Source organism: Pezoporus wallicus, unplaced genomic scaffold, assembly GCF_028554395.1.
Source record: "Pezoporus wallicus isolate ANWC-B61680 ecotype Strahan unplaced genomic scaffold, APGP_CSIRO_Pwel_v1 contig_8693, whole genome shotgun sequence".
NCBI classification, from domain to species: Eukaryota; Metazoa; Chordata; class Aves; order Psittaciformes; family Psittacidae; genus Pezoporus; species Pezoporus wallicus.
In genome coordinates, this window is record NW_026641814.1 from 438,344 (window position 1) to 455,558 (window position 17,215).

General features: G+C 37.1%; 1 protein-coding gene across 1 annotated transcript; it reads right to left on the bottom strand.

Annotated features, from left to right (window-relative positions):
* Positions 1 to 210: 210 nt before the first annotated feature.
* PRMT7 (protein arginine methyltransferase 7) lies at positions 211 to 16,955 on the bottom strand. Its single transcript, XM_057425423.1, has 18 exons — positions 16,936 to 16,955; positions 16,186 to 16,357; positions 15,317 to 15,353; positions 14,470 to 14,619; positions 13,485 to 13,593; positions 13,051 to 13,163; positions 11,613 to 11,854; positions 11,299 to 11,476; positions 10,368 to 10,495; positions 9,374 to 9,515; positions 8,798 to 8,881; positions 7,512 to 7,559; positions 6,378 to 6,467; positions 5,512 to 5,673; positions 3,405 to 3,479; positions 2,461 to 2,621; positions 1,274 to 1,370; positions 211 to 514 (listed from the first exon to the last, which is right to left on the bottom strand). Exons 2-18 carry the CDS (start codon positions 16,278 to 16,280, stop codon positions 356 to 358), a joined length of 2,070 nt encoding a protein of 689 aa, XP_057281406.1. The 5' UTR covers positions 16,281 to 16,357; positions 16,936 to 16,955; the 3' UTR covers positions 211 to 355.
* Between the last annotated feature and the right edge of the window lie 260 nt (positions 16,956 to 17,215).

Sequence of the window (17,215 nt, forward strand, 5' to 3'; positions counted from 1 at the left end):
ATGCAGTGATATACCATGCAATAACCAGGAAGTCAACCCTTTTTTAGCACTGTAATGTTGTTCAAAACCCAAAATACCAGTTTCACACTGAAGCATATGTATGTGCATGTATGTATGTAAACCTTGTCAGGAATTCTTGTCAGGAATAGTTGTCCTTACGAAAAAGTTCCTTTCTACTTCCCCAACTATCTACCTTGCAAACAATCCCAGAAAGGTTTAAAGTGTATTTCAGAACAATCAGCTTTCTCTCTGAGCACAACAAATAAAACCCCTCTGCCATACAAAAAATTCTATACAAGTTTATTACAATTTTGGAACATGAATAAAAAGAAAGTAATTAAAATTTTAAGCTATTTTACAACAGCTTAAAATCCATGGCAATCTCTCCTGTCTTTGTGTCGAAATTTATAGCATACGTGACAGCACTAGGAAGGTCTGACAGAGTTTCTGATTCAATAACAGAACTGAAGAAATAGACAGCTTGCTTGCAGTGGGGATTCCACTCACAGTTTCCCTACAGGAGGGAGAGAGATACAAGTGAAAGCAATCAAAACCTGTGATATTATTACTAGACAGTAATATGCAGTAAGCATTCTTGTTCCCAGTCCACTATACAATGATCAGATAGTATCACAGTATGCTAGAGATTGGAAGGGACCTCAAAAGATCATCTAGTCCAATCCCCCTGCTGGAGCAGGAACACCTAGATAATGTTACACAGGAATGTGTCCAGGCGGGTTTTGAATGTCTCCAGGGAAGGAGACTCCACAACCTCCCTGGGCAGCCTGTTCCAGTGTTCTGTCACCCTCACTGAGAAGAAGCTGATCACTTAAGAAGTGATCACTTAAGAACACATAACTTAAACTAACATATGCACAGTGAAGCTGTAGAGGAAAAAGCAGATCTGGTCAAAGAATATATATATAAAATATATATATATATATAAAAATACTTACTCTTTCCTCTCAAAAATTCTGCTTTCATCAGACTGAGAAAGAAGTATGAATAAATTCTACTTTGAGCTAGTTATCACATTTAAGTTCTGAATGTGGTTCCAAACTATGGGAGCATTTGGATTCAATCCACACTCTCCCACTCCAAGGTACATTTGCTTCCCCTAAATCTATGACCAGGTAGCCCTAGCAGTTCTGCCTACATAGTTCAAACAGCATAACAAAGAGTACTACACAAACCAAGCATGGCCAACAGATACCCATTTTTCAGTACTGTAGTCCCATGGACTCTGGCATAATGAATTAGATTGAAAAATTACCTTTTCATTTGAAATTTGCACCAGTCCTGTACTAACGGAGGTATCAGCAGCAAGATAATATTCCATCCACAGAACTGCTCCATGGCTCTTTCCTTTCCTGGGGAAAGGTGGAGGTTCAAAACCTGTTAATTTATACTGACAGCTTAAATGCTGCACCTATTCCTCACATAGTTTAGGTAAGAGCTGTAAAAGCATGATTAACTTGTTTCCCTGAAAAAAAGTTCAACAGCTGAATGATTTGTTAAATGGGCAGCAACTTTTAAAGTGTTTCCAGATGTAAAATCTAAAAAAGACAAAACGAAAATATACCTAAATCTGCTCAAATTCACATTCCTTTAACAGTCATTTGATAACATGGCGTAAGTTATACGGCATATCTGGAGAATTCTTCCTTTAGAGACCACAGCATGGTCTGAATTCTGAGGAAGTATTTACCACAGACACCATCTCACTTCAAGTGTCTGCTCCACATGGAGCAAAGGTCATGCTACTGTGTTGCCTGTAACTATCAGTGCGGAGGTACAGACCTCTAGATGGTTCTAGATTTTGCGAAACCTTGAATTTTGCTTCACAAAGAGAAATGTATAATTACAGCGGTGTTTGAGTTACACAAGCTATACATAGTTAAAAATACCTTTCCCCTGGTTTTTAATTCTTAACAGCATTTCAAGTTTAAAAAGAATATAGTGAAAATGTCCTAGAAGACGTATGACAAATATGAAGATTGTCAGAATCACAGTTAAAAGGAAGAACAATGTACACTTAAAAGCTATTAAACAGAATGATTTTGAAAGCTAAATAGGAGCTTTTTCTGCAAGAACTCATCAGCAAGGAACAAACAGAAAGATTAAAAACATCCAGAAAACTGCTTATTTTCTCTAAACTATAAATTAATTTACTGAAGTTTGAAATCATGGCAACATCTAGAAAAAATGTTATTTCTGAAATACAACAATATTATCTAAGAAATTACCCTTATTATATAATATAGCCTATTGTGAACAGACCCAGGAAATTCGTGTCAGAGTAACTTCCAGAAGTTACTGGAACTTTAGGTCACATTATTAAAAATATTGTCATAGTGTCAACTATGATCCCATTAGTTAACTGTAATACACTAAGAGCTTGAATACAAGGTAAAAAAAATAGATGATGACAAGAACAGTATTTGCAATGAGAAAACTCACCGTAAAAGATTTACAGAACCCTTTGTGCTGAGACAGTGTTGTGGTACAGTCTTTCTGAAGTCAAATGTCAAAACTTCTTGGGGGTCAGAGAGTGATTTGCAAGGATATTCCCACAAAGGGTGAGGTTCTGCTTCCTTGGATTCCCTAAAATTCAGGGAGTTCTGAGGAAAGAAAGTAACAAAACTATCTGAAACAAAAAAACAATCCAAAGGCAAACAGTCCTTGTTCTCAAGTTAATTATGTGTCCTGAACACAGAGTATTGAAGCAATAAAGCTGCCAGAGGATGGGACTCCACTTGTTAGGCGTAAGCGAAACCATGTACTGCATGCATGAATAACTGCTATGACTACAGTCTTCAGTTGCGAAACAGAAACAGGCGCTTTCAAAATACAAAGCATTTAACTTTTCTTCTCCCTTGGGAAGAATTCTACTCCTGCACTGCCTGTACTCCTCCACAATGCTTAGAGTCATCTAAATGGCTAATTCAAACATGGATACCAACAATACAGCTTTAGAAATTGATGCAAATAAATCTCACTTTCCATATTTATTAATAAAGTCAAAAAGCCTTTTTCTCTTTCAAAAGTACCTTCAAGGGCAAGTAAGGGCAGCAGGGTCCATCTATGAACAACTCCCAGGTAATTTAATTTCAAGCTCAGAATAAAATTTTGAAAACACTATTTTTCTTTTTGACTGAAGTATTTTCAAAACAGTGCAAAGTACCGATGAGCTTCACAAATGAGAAGAAACATTCTACCTCAAAACCCATGCCACAGAAGTTACTCTTTTGCAAGAACTAAATAGCCACCATATTTATGAGAAACTAATCCAATGGTGTTCTGCCCAACATACAAGTTTTTCATCACTAAATACTGTTTTAAGTAAGTTGAGTCTTGTTCTGTTTTGTTGAGAATTGCACTGAAACTGTTTTCAGTTTTCTTACATTAATCATATCATCCATAGTCTGGACATCAAAACCTTCACAGGTGCCACATGGACTCCGGATCCTCCATAAGTCCTAAAAAAGAAATCAGGATTTTGTTTTGCTTTATTAAAGGAAATAGGAAACCTCAAGATAATTTTAGCTGTAGATAAGACATTCGATAACAAGTCAGATAAAGACTCTAGTATCTTACACATTCCTAAACCATTAGGACTACTACAAAAATCAGAAGGTAGTGTAATCCTGGGAAAATATTTTTCAAGTCACATAATTTTTCAGCCACTGTTTTCAACACTTCCAAAGAATCTGCCACATTTCCTACCATCTCTATGTAAAGTTTACTTTACAGTAGGTATGGATCTGCTACGATTAAACCCTTACAGCTCCTCCTCCCCTCTTCTATTACCCAGCACAGCTAAGTGCTGCCAGTTGCATGAAACATCCTACAGCCCATTCGACTACCATACTTCCCTTTAGCACTCCAACAATTAGTAAACTCATTTTAGGCACTTCATGCCATGCCTCTCATTGACTTTAGCAATCCACTGGACAGACAAGAATTCAGTTCAGATTCAAATTCTGCCTTTTCTCATACTGCATTAATGGCCTCCTAATAGAACACGAGCATTCACTAGCTGTGGACATTTTATGCCCTGTTCATTGTTGCTCTTAGCTACCACAAATATTCCTGTGTTTCAAGACAGCAGCAGGACCACTATAAATTTACATAAACACTGTTCTAATTTATGCCTGAATACTGCATGAACTAGAGTGACTATATAGAACCTCTGACTGCTATACCTGATAAAACTATCAGCATCCTGCTCCCAAAAATGCAACTGTGGACTAAGTAAGTTTATAACTGAAGTAATTTCAACAAATTCTTTCTCCCAAATCTAGCTTTTGCCAATTGCTTTATTGTAATGACATACCCCATTCTGAGAAGACAGAACAGCCTAAAGAACCAGTTCTGCAGAATACCTTACACCACCATGTCTGTCCCTTCTGCCTAACCAAAAACTGTTAAATGCAGAGGTTATTTAAAAAACCCCACAGATGCTAGTCTTCAAGTACAGAGTAACCACTCAACAAAGGGGAAAATGGATAATTAAATCAATAGCTTTTGGAATAGCTTAATGGAACATAACGCAAGTTAAATGTTCTACCAAAACAACTATGTGGAATCATTTCTGAACACAAACCCTGTACATAAAAAGTTAAAATAGGAGGCATTAATGTTACTCTACATTCTGCTACTAGATTGCTGAATAATTTTCAGTCATCACTCTGCATGCTTCAGTTTCATCCAGAATATGAAGAGAATAATGCTTACTTCCTTAGAAAATGCTTTGAGTTCTAGGGAAGTAAAACTTCTAGATATTATTTCAATCTGATTACTGTTGATTAGTCTTAAACATCTGCTTCCTATTACCAGGTTCAGATTTATGTTATTTACTCAGTATGTATTTAAATTCTCTGCATCTTTGCAGAAAACTGAAAGGTATGTAAAAACATGCAGTGTAGTTGACTAGTCTCAGAGAGAAAAAAGAACACACATTTTCACAAATAAAAGGCAGAAGTAAAATAACAAGGTTAAAGAGCATTCGAATAAGGAAACTGGTAGGGAGACAAGGCTCAGACAGAAAACTACACAGCTGGTGATCCAGGCAGAAGGAAGAAAAGAGAGAAAAGACTTACCAATTTTAACAGATAAACTGAAGGTTATGCTTATGTGAAAACTCATTAGATTATAGGATTTTTTTTACAGATATGGATATTTCAGTTACACAATTTCGGACTAAAGAGCTCCCTCACTTTAGCTACTGGAAAAAAAGTTCGCATATTAATTATGAAAATACTTATTTTAAAACATTCATCCCTTTCATTTAAAAGGGTAATATTACTTGAGATAGTTTTCTGATGAGACATGGCTGAAATAGCAAAACTCATCTTCAAGATGTCAAATATTCCTTTCTCAGGTGGCAAGCGCAAAACATACTGGACAGTATTAAGTTGAGATAAATCTGTCCCTAAAAAACCCCAGAAGGGTACTCAATTTTAAATGGATTTGTATAAATATCAAGCAGATAGTTCTGAACAATCTCACCTGAAACTCCACAATCATCATGTGCAAAGAAGCAGACTGAGGGAGGATAGTGACGTCGCTGGTAAGGTGACTGGTCACAGCTGTTCTGGCATACCAGAAATACAGGTTATGCCACGGCAACAGACTTGTAGTAAAAAATGGCTCTCCCATGAGAACAGAAATCTTGGCAAAGAAAGGAGGAGATAAAAAGCATTATAATAAAGAACAGCTCAATAACACAGGCTGTATATATCTTCAATAGCCAACAATGCAATGTAGCCAGTGAAGTCATCTACATAAAACCTTTTACTGCTCTATAAGGACTTAATTACTGCATATACTGCACAACAGACATCTTTTTGTGGGTTTAGCTAGCAAATTTTAATATTAATTTTCCTGAAACAGAGTTTGAGAGAAAATACTGCAGTTTTAGATTGGAAGGCTTTGTAATGACAGCCAAACAATTTTGAAATTTTTAGTTTAAGAATGTTAGTGCTTCCAAATAGATTGCAATCTTCTGAGTGGCTGAGAAAAGAGAGCTGCAGCCCAGTAGCACATGTGCAGTTAAACCAGTTTAACTGCCTTAACAGCTGGTGTAGATTATGCGGTAAGGGAAGTCATACCCTTTCAAAACCAAGGAGAAACCCTCCCAAAGCTTTTTAGTCCCATTTAGCTTTAGTGTGACAAGGTCTGAACCATTACCCATTATATTTATATATAATAGATATACATTATATATGATATATATTATAGATTATATATATAATTATATATATATGAACTGGGATATAATGGGATTCATTGTAGTTACAATAGTAAAGCAAGATTCATTTTCACCTTCTCCTCTCCTGCCCACTGAAATTCAGTATTGGACAACTGTAACATACCTTTTTATCTTCCAAATGAGAAGATGTCAGCAACTCGGGACGTGCTTCTATTATCTTAATTTTATCTTCAAGATGATTTGCTTTAAAAAACTGAAGAGAAAAAGGAGCATATGTCTTTATCAAATGCTGCAGTTGAGACTCAAACTCCTAAAAATACTGCCTACCATAACTCACCAGGATGATACAAGTCTGGTTTTGAAGTGTGCATGCAGTCAGAGCCAACATGTCACACCTAGTGAACTAAAGCACATGCCCTAAGTATTCCTTCAGTTAAATACATAAAAAGGCAGATAACACATAAGTTGCCTCACCTTCATTCATCTGTACTTTGAAGCATATGGGAAGGACAGTCAAGAGATATAAAAATCACTTCACCTATGAATACACTGCATATTTAGCTTCTGTTTGAGACCAGGTTTGCAACCTAACTGGCCTATTGTTCATGTTTTTGTACCCCTAAACCACAGGCTGGGATAGACCTCTTTCAAACATACAGTGCCAACTAAAACAGCTGAACAGTGACCTCAGGAAGCTGCTTCTAGTCACTTCTTAGGCATTAGCTGCTTCTCCTGAGCAGCCTCCACTTCACTACTGCCTACTGTCTCGTAATATCCAAACAGCACAGCAGGTGTTTCCAGCTTGTCTCAGCTGTACGACCATACTGCTAGATGCCACCTTTCTGGTAAAACAGGTGTTCTCAAATTCCACTCTCAGAAACCCTTGAGTTTTATCACCAATACAATGAGGGGTAGCAGAGCAGCAGCTCAAGCAGACAAGCCAACAGGCATCTGCAAGGAGAGATCAAGCGGAAACCATAATTCCCTCTGCTCAGCTCAACTTCTCCAGAGGTCTATTCAGCTTATGGCTAAAGCTGTTAGACTGGATCTCTCTCCAACAGGATGTCTTCCTCCAAGTATCTGCATAAAGCTCTGTACAAATACCAGGAAAAAATAAGAACTCCTCCTGCCCAATATATCCCACCTCCCACAGTGTTGTCAAACTGTATGATCAAATACATTCATTAAACTAATTTAACTCCCAAGCAATTGATGCAAGGACAATCAAAGGCATCAACTCTGGCCTTAGAAATGGCATGAGTTCATTTACTGCTTTAACAGAAAACTGAAGACTCACTTTTTCCATGACAGAACAGGACACAGCAGAGTTCTCCAGTGTAAATACCTAAAGAAAATACACAACAGTTAGTCAAACTAGCTTTATAATTTTTAATTAAAAGAATATGTAAATAAACAATGAAGGAACAATTCTGATGCCCTGGTGAACAGAGTTCACAAAAACTGTGAAGCTAACCCAGAGTTACGCACCTTTTTAACAACAAAACCACCCCAAATAACTACATGCTAAATCATGCTGTTTTCACAACCATACATGAAAAACCTCAACAGAATGCAGATATTTATTTTCCATTTTTAAGATGCACACAATATATTAGTATTTGCTCTAGGCATATATTTACTCCTGAACAAACACAAGCATATTACCATTGTGCTGACCCACCCTCTAGTAGCGCTTACTCCTTGTGAGCACCGTTGAACATGATTCGACTGAATCAGCCAGGAATAGCTCAGATGTGCACTGCAGCACACCAGCCATTCGAAGCAAGAAAAAAAATTAGGTTTTATTCAAAACTGGTGCGTAGTTAGTCAATAGGCTGCTACAGGGCTAGGAGAGTATTAAGTAATCTGTCTGCCCTATTAATTTCCTCTCTCCTCAGTAGTTGTCTGTGACTAGCCACTGCTAAAGGCAAAAATACAGGAGCCATGGATCGCTGGTTTAACTCATCACGGTTATTCATTTCTACAAATTGCCTAGCATCTTCCTCAGGATATTACATTACACATTCCCAAATATTCTGTACACCTGTAATACATTTTATTTTCAAGAGCCCCATGACGGAACACATCAAGTAAAGTATATACCTAAGCAAGGCAGCCAGGGAGCTCTCAGCTTTCGTTTATACACAAACTCAGTATTCTTACTGCTTCCTATCTTGCTGTTGCAGACCTTCACTTCAGACTAGATAATAAACATAATTATGGAATTGCAAACATAAAAGAAGAAAAACAACTGCGAAACGTTTAGGTCAGTAGAAAGAGTATTTCCAAAAGCACTGAGATACAAGATGGCAAGCAAAAAGAATCAGGGGGAAGTAGCAAACACCACTTGCATCCAGGACTCCACAATAGTAAGCATCAGAACTGGTAATTATCTCCTCCCTGGACTTCAGCTTGATCAGGTATGAATTTAACCTCCACTTGAACACAACAGAAGCCTCTTTCTCACTTGTCACTGAAGAAGCACTGGAAATAATTAAATAATGGGCCAGAAACACTGAACTATGAGAGAACTAAAAATACCAAGTGAAAACACAAAGATCAGAAACACAGGAAGTACTGTACCTGCTTTGCTCCAAGATAGTGAGCCAGCACAGGCAGCAGACTGCCATCACTAATACAAAGACAAACACTATCTGTTTTCAGAACCTACAGAAAATAAACAGCCATTGTTATTCCTACTCCAGATGAAACAGTTTCCAAATTCTAGACATTTTGGTGGGGCTTTTTCCCACTTTATGCACTTCATATCAAATAAGGACTGGGAGAATCAGTGATTAACATAACCAGTTCAAGCACAAAAGAATACTGCAAGAAATGTTCATGTAATCCACTTATTTTTAGCCCAGAAAAAGTCTGCACAAAAATGTTCTGGGTTCCTTTATTCAACTACTAATACTCCTTCTCACAAGTACACAGAGCTGTTACAGATTTCTATCGAAAATGGCTGCTTACAATTAAAAAAAAGTAGTATCATTTTCATGACAAAATTTAACGTGCATCTGCTGATGTAAATAAGATACACTTTGTGAGTGAAGTCCTTCAGCAAGGGAGAAACAAATCCCATAAATAATTACAGCAAATAAACAATATATGCAGCTATCAGAGAAGCCAAAAAACCTAAAGGCAACATGCACTCACTTTCATCAGTGACTTGGTGTATTGGAGTGTTCGGTTCTTATCATTTAATTGCCCCAAGCGTGGTCTATTCCAAAGAAGATGAGCCTGGCATCTACAAACAGGACTCTCAACAAGAACATCTGCTTTGCTCTCCTCTTCTCCTCTGGAAAAATAATTAAATGAAGTATTAATTATGGCATCAATAACATGTTTTTGCAAACAGATATATTTATGTGTTCTGTCTAGTATGCACATCAATGCATATGGACTCCACTGTTACTTGTTCAAATTTACTAGTTCTCTGGAGACACTTTTGTAGTTTTGCTTTTCTAAATGAAGAGAAAGGGCCAATTTACACCTTTTCTAAAAGATGAAATCAAGAACCCCCCAAACGTTTCCACCAATTCTAATGGTTAGGTATTTTACACTTTGATTTGGATTCCTAGGTGAAAAAGGCACATAAAATTCAGACATTAACTTTTAAAGCTATCGCTGAATTTTAAAAATGTTAGCTGCTATTGTCATCACAACCAACATGATTAAGCTCTTTTTTTAACAAAATGCAATAATCTCAAAAAGGCAGAGCTGACTAGGAAAATAAAAAACAGAGACAGACAGAATGGCAATTATTTTGCTCATTTACCCATACGCCATCTCAGCTGAGCTGTATTTTAGGGTAGCCATGAACCAACTATGAGTGTTCTTTGTTTCTGTAACACAGAATGCTACCAGGTATAAAGCAGGAGCTTTTAAAAAAGCTGAACTGTGATTTCATGTATAATAAATATACATGATTTACAATAATAATATATATAATGTATAATAAATCATATCATAAATATACATGATATACAACATACAATAATTTTCCAGCTGTGCACTGCCCATGAATTAGTCTGTTAGTAATTTTCTCATCTTTAGGTTCTTACCTTGCTCTTCTACAAAACAGCTGCTCTAAGAGCTGCAAATACTTCAGCTTGGAGTACTACCCTTTTTAACAAACATGTATTGTTACCTGGCTTTCTGCAGCTTATACCACAAAGAGTACTCATCACGACTGGCAATCAGGTACAACCTCTCACCCTGAAGAACTGGCTCCTCATTTGGAAGAAAATATACACACTGCATCCAGTGATCTCGCCACTGAAAAGAATCGATAATCAAAACCTTAGAACTTTTTCACTTAGAAGTGAGACCACCAGCTTGCTGAACTAGCTAAGCCTGTATTTTAATCAAACAAAAAACAAATCCAAAATACACCTGGCATTTATTAATGCTATTTTCTGCATTGCAAATATTCCAAGGTGATTGGTCATTCCAGAGTTGACTGGATGCCCCAAAGCTTGATAGTTTCAAATTTTATTCTCAAGCACAATAAGTGAAATCATTTTGTAGCTTGCTTTTGACTAAATTCATCCTACTAGTAAATACATTTATACAAAACCACAGTAGTCTAATTTAATAGTGATCTCCTCTTCCTCTAATTATCCAGTATCAACTCAGCTTTTTCCCACACCAGCCTTTTTTATGGGTGTATATTACCATAAACTGAACACTTACTTGGAAATTTAACAGAACTACATGGAAGCAAACCACAGACTAATGCTTTGACCAGAGATAGAGACTAGATATGGAAAAATATGTGGAAATAATTGATTTCTTGAAAGTCAAGGAAATATAAGAAAAATATATGGAGGACAAACTACAAGTTTTAAATCTAAACTTTAACATAAAGCTTAAGTTTTACATTAAAGAAAACCTAAAATAGGTATATAATAGAGTTAACATTTCTATGATTTGCTCATTTAGTGCATTTCAATATATAAAACATTACCAAAGTTCCTATACAGTTTAAGAGACAGATGTGTAAAACACCCAGCATGGCCTTTACTCAAAGTAATTACTGACAGTCATCTGATGATAGCATCTGAAGGCTTGGTATTTACCTGGAAAGCGGAAGTGGGTTTTACCCAGTATGGAGCCATTGTGCAATTTATCATCCCAGAGGGGTCCATGTCAATATCCCACCACGAAAGTACAATTTGTGCCTTGCCAGATTTTACAGGCTCCAGCTGCACACTATAGTAGGTAGAAGCACTCCTTACTGGCTTACTGAAATCCACACTGTGGAGAAGCAGGAAAGTTGTAAAACAAAGAGCATTCTTCAGAAGCTCTCACCAACTTCCTAACTGAATACAGAACTTACATAAAAGGTATTAACAGGAAAATTCTGGTTTGAACAAAACAATGCCTACCTTACCTGAACATTGTTACCACATCACTAAGGACAGTGAAGTCACTTGAAGGCATTTGGTTCAGTTGGATATCACAAACAGAAGGAACACCTGGACAGTTCTCCATTTCTGAAGGGGAGACAATAATTTTTTCACCATCCTCTGCTTCGACATGAACAGGAAACAGTTTGTTCCAGGCCCACATTCTTTTGGATTCCACTAACTGGACATATACTGTTGCCCTGTGAGGCACTGCCTCACATCCTTCCTGAGTGTTTAAAACAAAGGGTAAAAGCATTCAACAAGTCTGACTTATTAACATGCATGAGAATTAAATCAATTGGAATGTGAACCAATTTAAAGAAAAGCTGGCCTGGGAGCTTTGAAGTCTTATACACAAATGATTTCAGAGACTTCTATAAAAATCACAGCATTTTCTCTTTGCTTCTGTATCTGTAAAGTATAATATATGTATCTATCCTATTCAGCATGACTCAGCAAGACCAGGTTACTATTAAACACACCACATTATCATTTTCCTAGCCTCAGTTAAACTTGCATGCCCATTCTCATTCTGAAACAAGAGATCTATCTTGAGCTTCTCAAGGCACAAAAGTACTAAGCTATCAACATTAAAACAGTCTGTGATCACGGTGAGTAAATCAGAAAAATAATGGCTCAAATCTTTATGCAAAGAAAACCTTGTATCCATATTTAAAGAGTAGAAAACATGTACGTTGTTCTAAAACTAAGAGCTAAGAGCGAAGTCCAAGAACAATACTTTTACGACTATTTACTATTTAGAACTATGTATGCTGACCAGCAAAAAGTTATAGAATGTTATTGTCTTCATATGTAACCTGGTGAAATGAAACCTGGAAAACTAAATAAAGTTTTGCCATCCACATTTTAATTAAAGGAAAAAATTAGAAAGGGTAAAAGAGGAAACACTAAAATTATACCAATAGATTATAAGTAAAAAAAAAAAAGTATTAATTATAGTGTTTAAAGTATTTCCATAACCAAAAAGTATGCGGAGTAGCAAGGCCTCCTTAGTTAAAAAAAACAGAAAACCAGCCAAACTGAACCAATGCCAGAGAGGTGAAAGCCATCAAATTTAGAAGGGAAATTTTATTTTTATAACATTTTGGAACAAACTACTAAGGAAAGCTCCAAATCAGAACTCGATGCCTTTCAGAAAGACATTTGTTAACCACAAAGTTAATGGTTTTAATACAAAGCAACTAAGTGTAATTTCAGAGCCTGTGATTTACAATATGAACTCCAACAGCTAGGCATGAATGCAGGGAATTATTTACTGAATAAATAACTAACACACCTGATGGCGTATTCACAATGGATACAAAGGCCTAAATCAAGCACAGTCTCTACCCTACTCCAAAAAAGAAAGGAGAGGTTCTCTAGGGATAAATGTGGCATACTATCAATAGCTATTTTTCTTACCTGTACAAGATACCTGTGTGCATGCTCATAGGCTGGTAAAGCCCCTTCTCCAATCAGCTCTGTATCAAACAGTTCCGTTACTAGGATGTTTGCACGACACTGCATATCTCCATCTAAAAGACAGAATTGAGTATTTTAAGAGTTATATAAAAGTCTTTCAAGAAGATGCTATCCTGAAAACACAAGTAATTAAAAAAATGTATTTCTGTAAGAGAACCTCCTGAGGACTGCAATCTGTTCTCCTTTAGAAGTTTACTATGAAATATAAATGACTACTGATACATAACACTCCCTTTTGAAGTAAATTTTCAATATTACTTTTTACAGATTAAGGATTAGATTGTTTTAATTAAAAGCACATATATAATAAGGCATATTCCTTCAAGGTTTTGAGCTACTTGCCAATTTTTTTAACCTCAACCTATTTTTCTCACCTGGACCAACTGTGACTTCAGTGGAGTGCTTGTTGATTACCTTGATCTTATCACAAAACCCATTTTTCTCCACTATCTTCACAGCAGCATTAGCCATGGGCTTGAAAACCTGTAAATAACAAGAGCATAACAAACTGGAAAGCTGTGATTAGCTTTCAGAAATGAAAGGACACAAACACAAGATGCAGTAACTCAGAAACTTCACATCTTCTGTATCTTTCCCTCTTTGAAGTTCATTACCGTGAAACAAGACATCAACGATCCTCAATTAAAAAAAAACAAACCAAACCAAACCAAACCAGTAGATTTCCGCTTGGATAAAAATCACACAGCACTCTTCCAACTATGACCTACAGACAAGTGAACCTTCTCCTTGTTTCTTCAAATGTGTTTAAAAAAAGCTGAAATGGACAAAATGTTCCTCTTATTATCCTTAATATAAGTAATTGCTACTAATAACCATGAGGATGTTTCTTAACTGCTAATAAAAAAAGGAGATGCTCTACCTAATCATAAAGATATGCAAAGTCAGTTGATGGGACAGTCTCTTTATTATGACGCAGGCCATGGTATGATTAAGTGGTTTGAGAACCCATTTCCAAGACTTGAAATTTATGAAGATAAGCAATATGGTTGAAGAATACATTTTTTAAAAGCTTGGTTAAAAGTTTTCCATATTACACTTGAGTCTTGATAAGAAGTAGAGAAGACAATACTATAAAACTTCACTCAGTAATTTTAATCTGTGCATTTACAGAATCTGTCCAAAAATTAAAAGTGTGTTGTACCTTTTCAGTTATATTCTTTTAGGACCTAAGCTGTTCTGACACATAGAAATATCAAGCTTTCACTTCAGAAGCCACAACACAAAACAGCAAGTGCATCTACGCCACTGATCATGTAGATAGAACAACCGCACTGAAGCTCTAAAAAGAGGCCATGAACACACCAACAGAAATATGTGCAACCCACAAAAAATGCTCACCTCAACTGCATAGCAGAAATCAGCACCTGCTGAAGCTGCCATCATAGACAGGAGTCCTGTGCCAGTCCCTATGTCCAGAACAATTGCTTTCTCACCTCTTTCTTTTACTCTGGTCACTGCAGCACGAATACCTTGGTAATATTTCTCATTCTGTGGAGAATAAACAAACAAACAAAAAATGACCTTTTCTTAATTTATACTTTTCACTCAGCTATTTACACCTTATGCGTAAGTTACAAATGCAATATATTTTCTGAAGCAAGTAAGATCCATGTGAGATACTCCTGTTTTTCTGATTACTCTTTCCCAGCAGTACCACTCAAATACTGACTATGCCAGCACAGGAGCTAAAGTATCTTGGGTTTAGATTCCTCTCTAAATGGCTACAGAGCAGAAGGAACATTTAAACCATTCACTCCAGACTTTATCATGCCCACAGATACAGTATCTGAATTTTCTTCTCAATCCTAAGCAGTAAATAAAAGCTAAAAATACCACAAAAGAATAAAAATACTTTACTTACATTACTACAAAAACTAACAGCCTAGATTCACATTTACAGCCTTTGAAATTTCATCTAGTGAGTGCTCTTCATCAAAAATGTCAAACAAAACCAGCAAAAATAGCTACTGAATGTACATATTATGCTCTGCAATAAACAACAGAGCACTAGAGTCAGATGCAAGAAGACATCTGTTGATCTAAAAGCAGGTCTGGTATCATAAAAGGTACAAATTTGATCATCTCATCTTCCAGAGAAACCTGTGTAATCATGAAGTGACATCTACTCAAGAGAAAGGAAGTGGGCATTTCTAACTATTCAGAAGTGTTTTGCTTCTATACTTACTCTGTCTTTATCATGAAGCATATCTGCATAGCGTGACCTACAGTGAAAAAAATCCAGTCAAAATACTACATAACGCAAAGCACAACAAAACTGATAGATCTTATACAGCTGCCTCAGTATCTCTTACTAAGGCAACTGTCCTACATGGCCCATAAATGCACAGATAACTGACATGTTCCTTGAGGATCTGAACTGTTTCTCAAATTTAAGGAATAATGTCATTTCAGTGATCTGTCATCACCATATAAATGAACTCATTATCTGCTGCCATGTATCCTCTCTTTAGCCATGGATCCAATACATGGTCCCAGTTAATCTATGGACAAATAGCTGTGAAGTAACAGCTGGGACAAACAGAGGTTCATACAATGCAATACGCAGCAATGAAAGACAGCCTACTAATGGTCTACCATTTGTTACCAAGATGTAAATTTCTTTGGTTCCCATTTTTTCATGGATCACTTTACTTAAAAACATCCCAAAATCTAATCTTCCCAATGTCTACAACTGTTACATTAAGCTCTTACAAAGTTACTACAGGAACAGACAACTGGCAATTATTTATTGCACTGGGGAGTAAAAAGAAATTTAGTCAATGAATTTTTTCACAACTCAGTATTAAGATAACCTCAGAAAATGTTTAAAATAATTTAGAGGGAAGCTACTTCATTAATTGACAAAATTCTACATATATAAATCTGTTCCTGAACAACACAGGGCACTGTAACATTTAGACTACTCAACAGTCTGTTCATCTTATGCCATTGTTATTTGTATAAAGGTAAACCCAAAAACTGCTACAAAATCAAGTTGTGTTTGCTCTTTTTGGTAGCTTTAGTGGAACAACAGCATATTTTTTTCCAGTGTACCGTGCAATTTCCTGATGGTAGTCATAGTTCTCATCCTCTTCTAACCACTCCATTGCACCAGTGGTTGGATTAGCTCTTCCACAAAAGGTCTTCATGATCAATCTCAATTTGTATTATTTATGTATTATGTAGTTTTCCCACTTTGGCTTCAGTAGAATACCCAAAATACTTGCTTTGGGGAAAAAAAAAAAAGAAAAAAATAACAAAACACCACAAAACTTGCAGTGAAAGCAACAGACACCACTTTATCTCTGGATACACAGATAAACATACTCCATACTGGGCCAGCAGCACTCGTGACTGCCTTATACTTCTACTACACGGATATTTTAATCTCACATCTGTCACCTAGCCCCGTGCAGGAATTCAGCCCAGAAAAAAAAAAAAAAACAAAACAAAAAATCATGGGTAAATTTTCCAGGAAAAATGCCTCTCCCTGAGGGAAAGCACACGGGGCGGGGGAAGGCCAAGCACCCAATCTCTAGAATCATCATCAACCAGGTTGGAAAAGACTTTTAAGATCAAGTCCTACTGTCACCCCTGCACTGCCAAGTTGCACTGCCACTAAACCATGCTACTGAGGGCCTCGTCTACACGGGACGCAAACACTGCCAGGGACAGTGACTCCACCACTGCCCTGGGCAGCCTGTTCCAATGCCTGACCACCGTTTTGGCTAGAAAATGTTTCCTAATACTCATCTAAACCTCCCCTGATGCAGCTTTTTTTCCTTTTCTTCTATCACTTGATACCTGGGAGAAGAGACCAGCCACCTCCTGGCTCCAGCCTCCCGTCAGGTAGCTGTAGAGAGCAGTAAGGTCCCCCCTGAGCCTTCTCTTCTCCAGACTAAACAAGACGGTCCCCGACCCTGCCTGAGAAGGGACCTACAAACTCCGGGCAGCAGCAGCGCCGACGGGACCACGATCTCATTCCTCCCCCAGCCCGAAGCCGGCAGAGCACCACCCCACACCCATCGCCCCCACTAACACCTACCACTCAGGCCGCCTTCCCGCAACCGTCACCTGCCCGGCA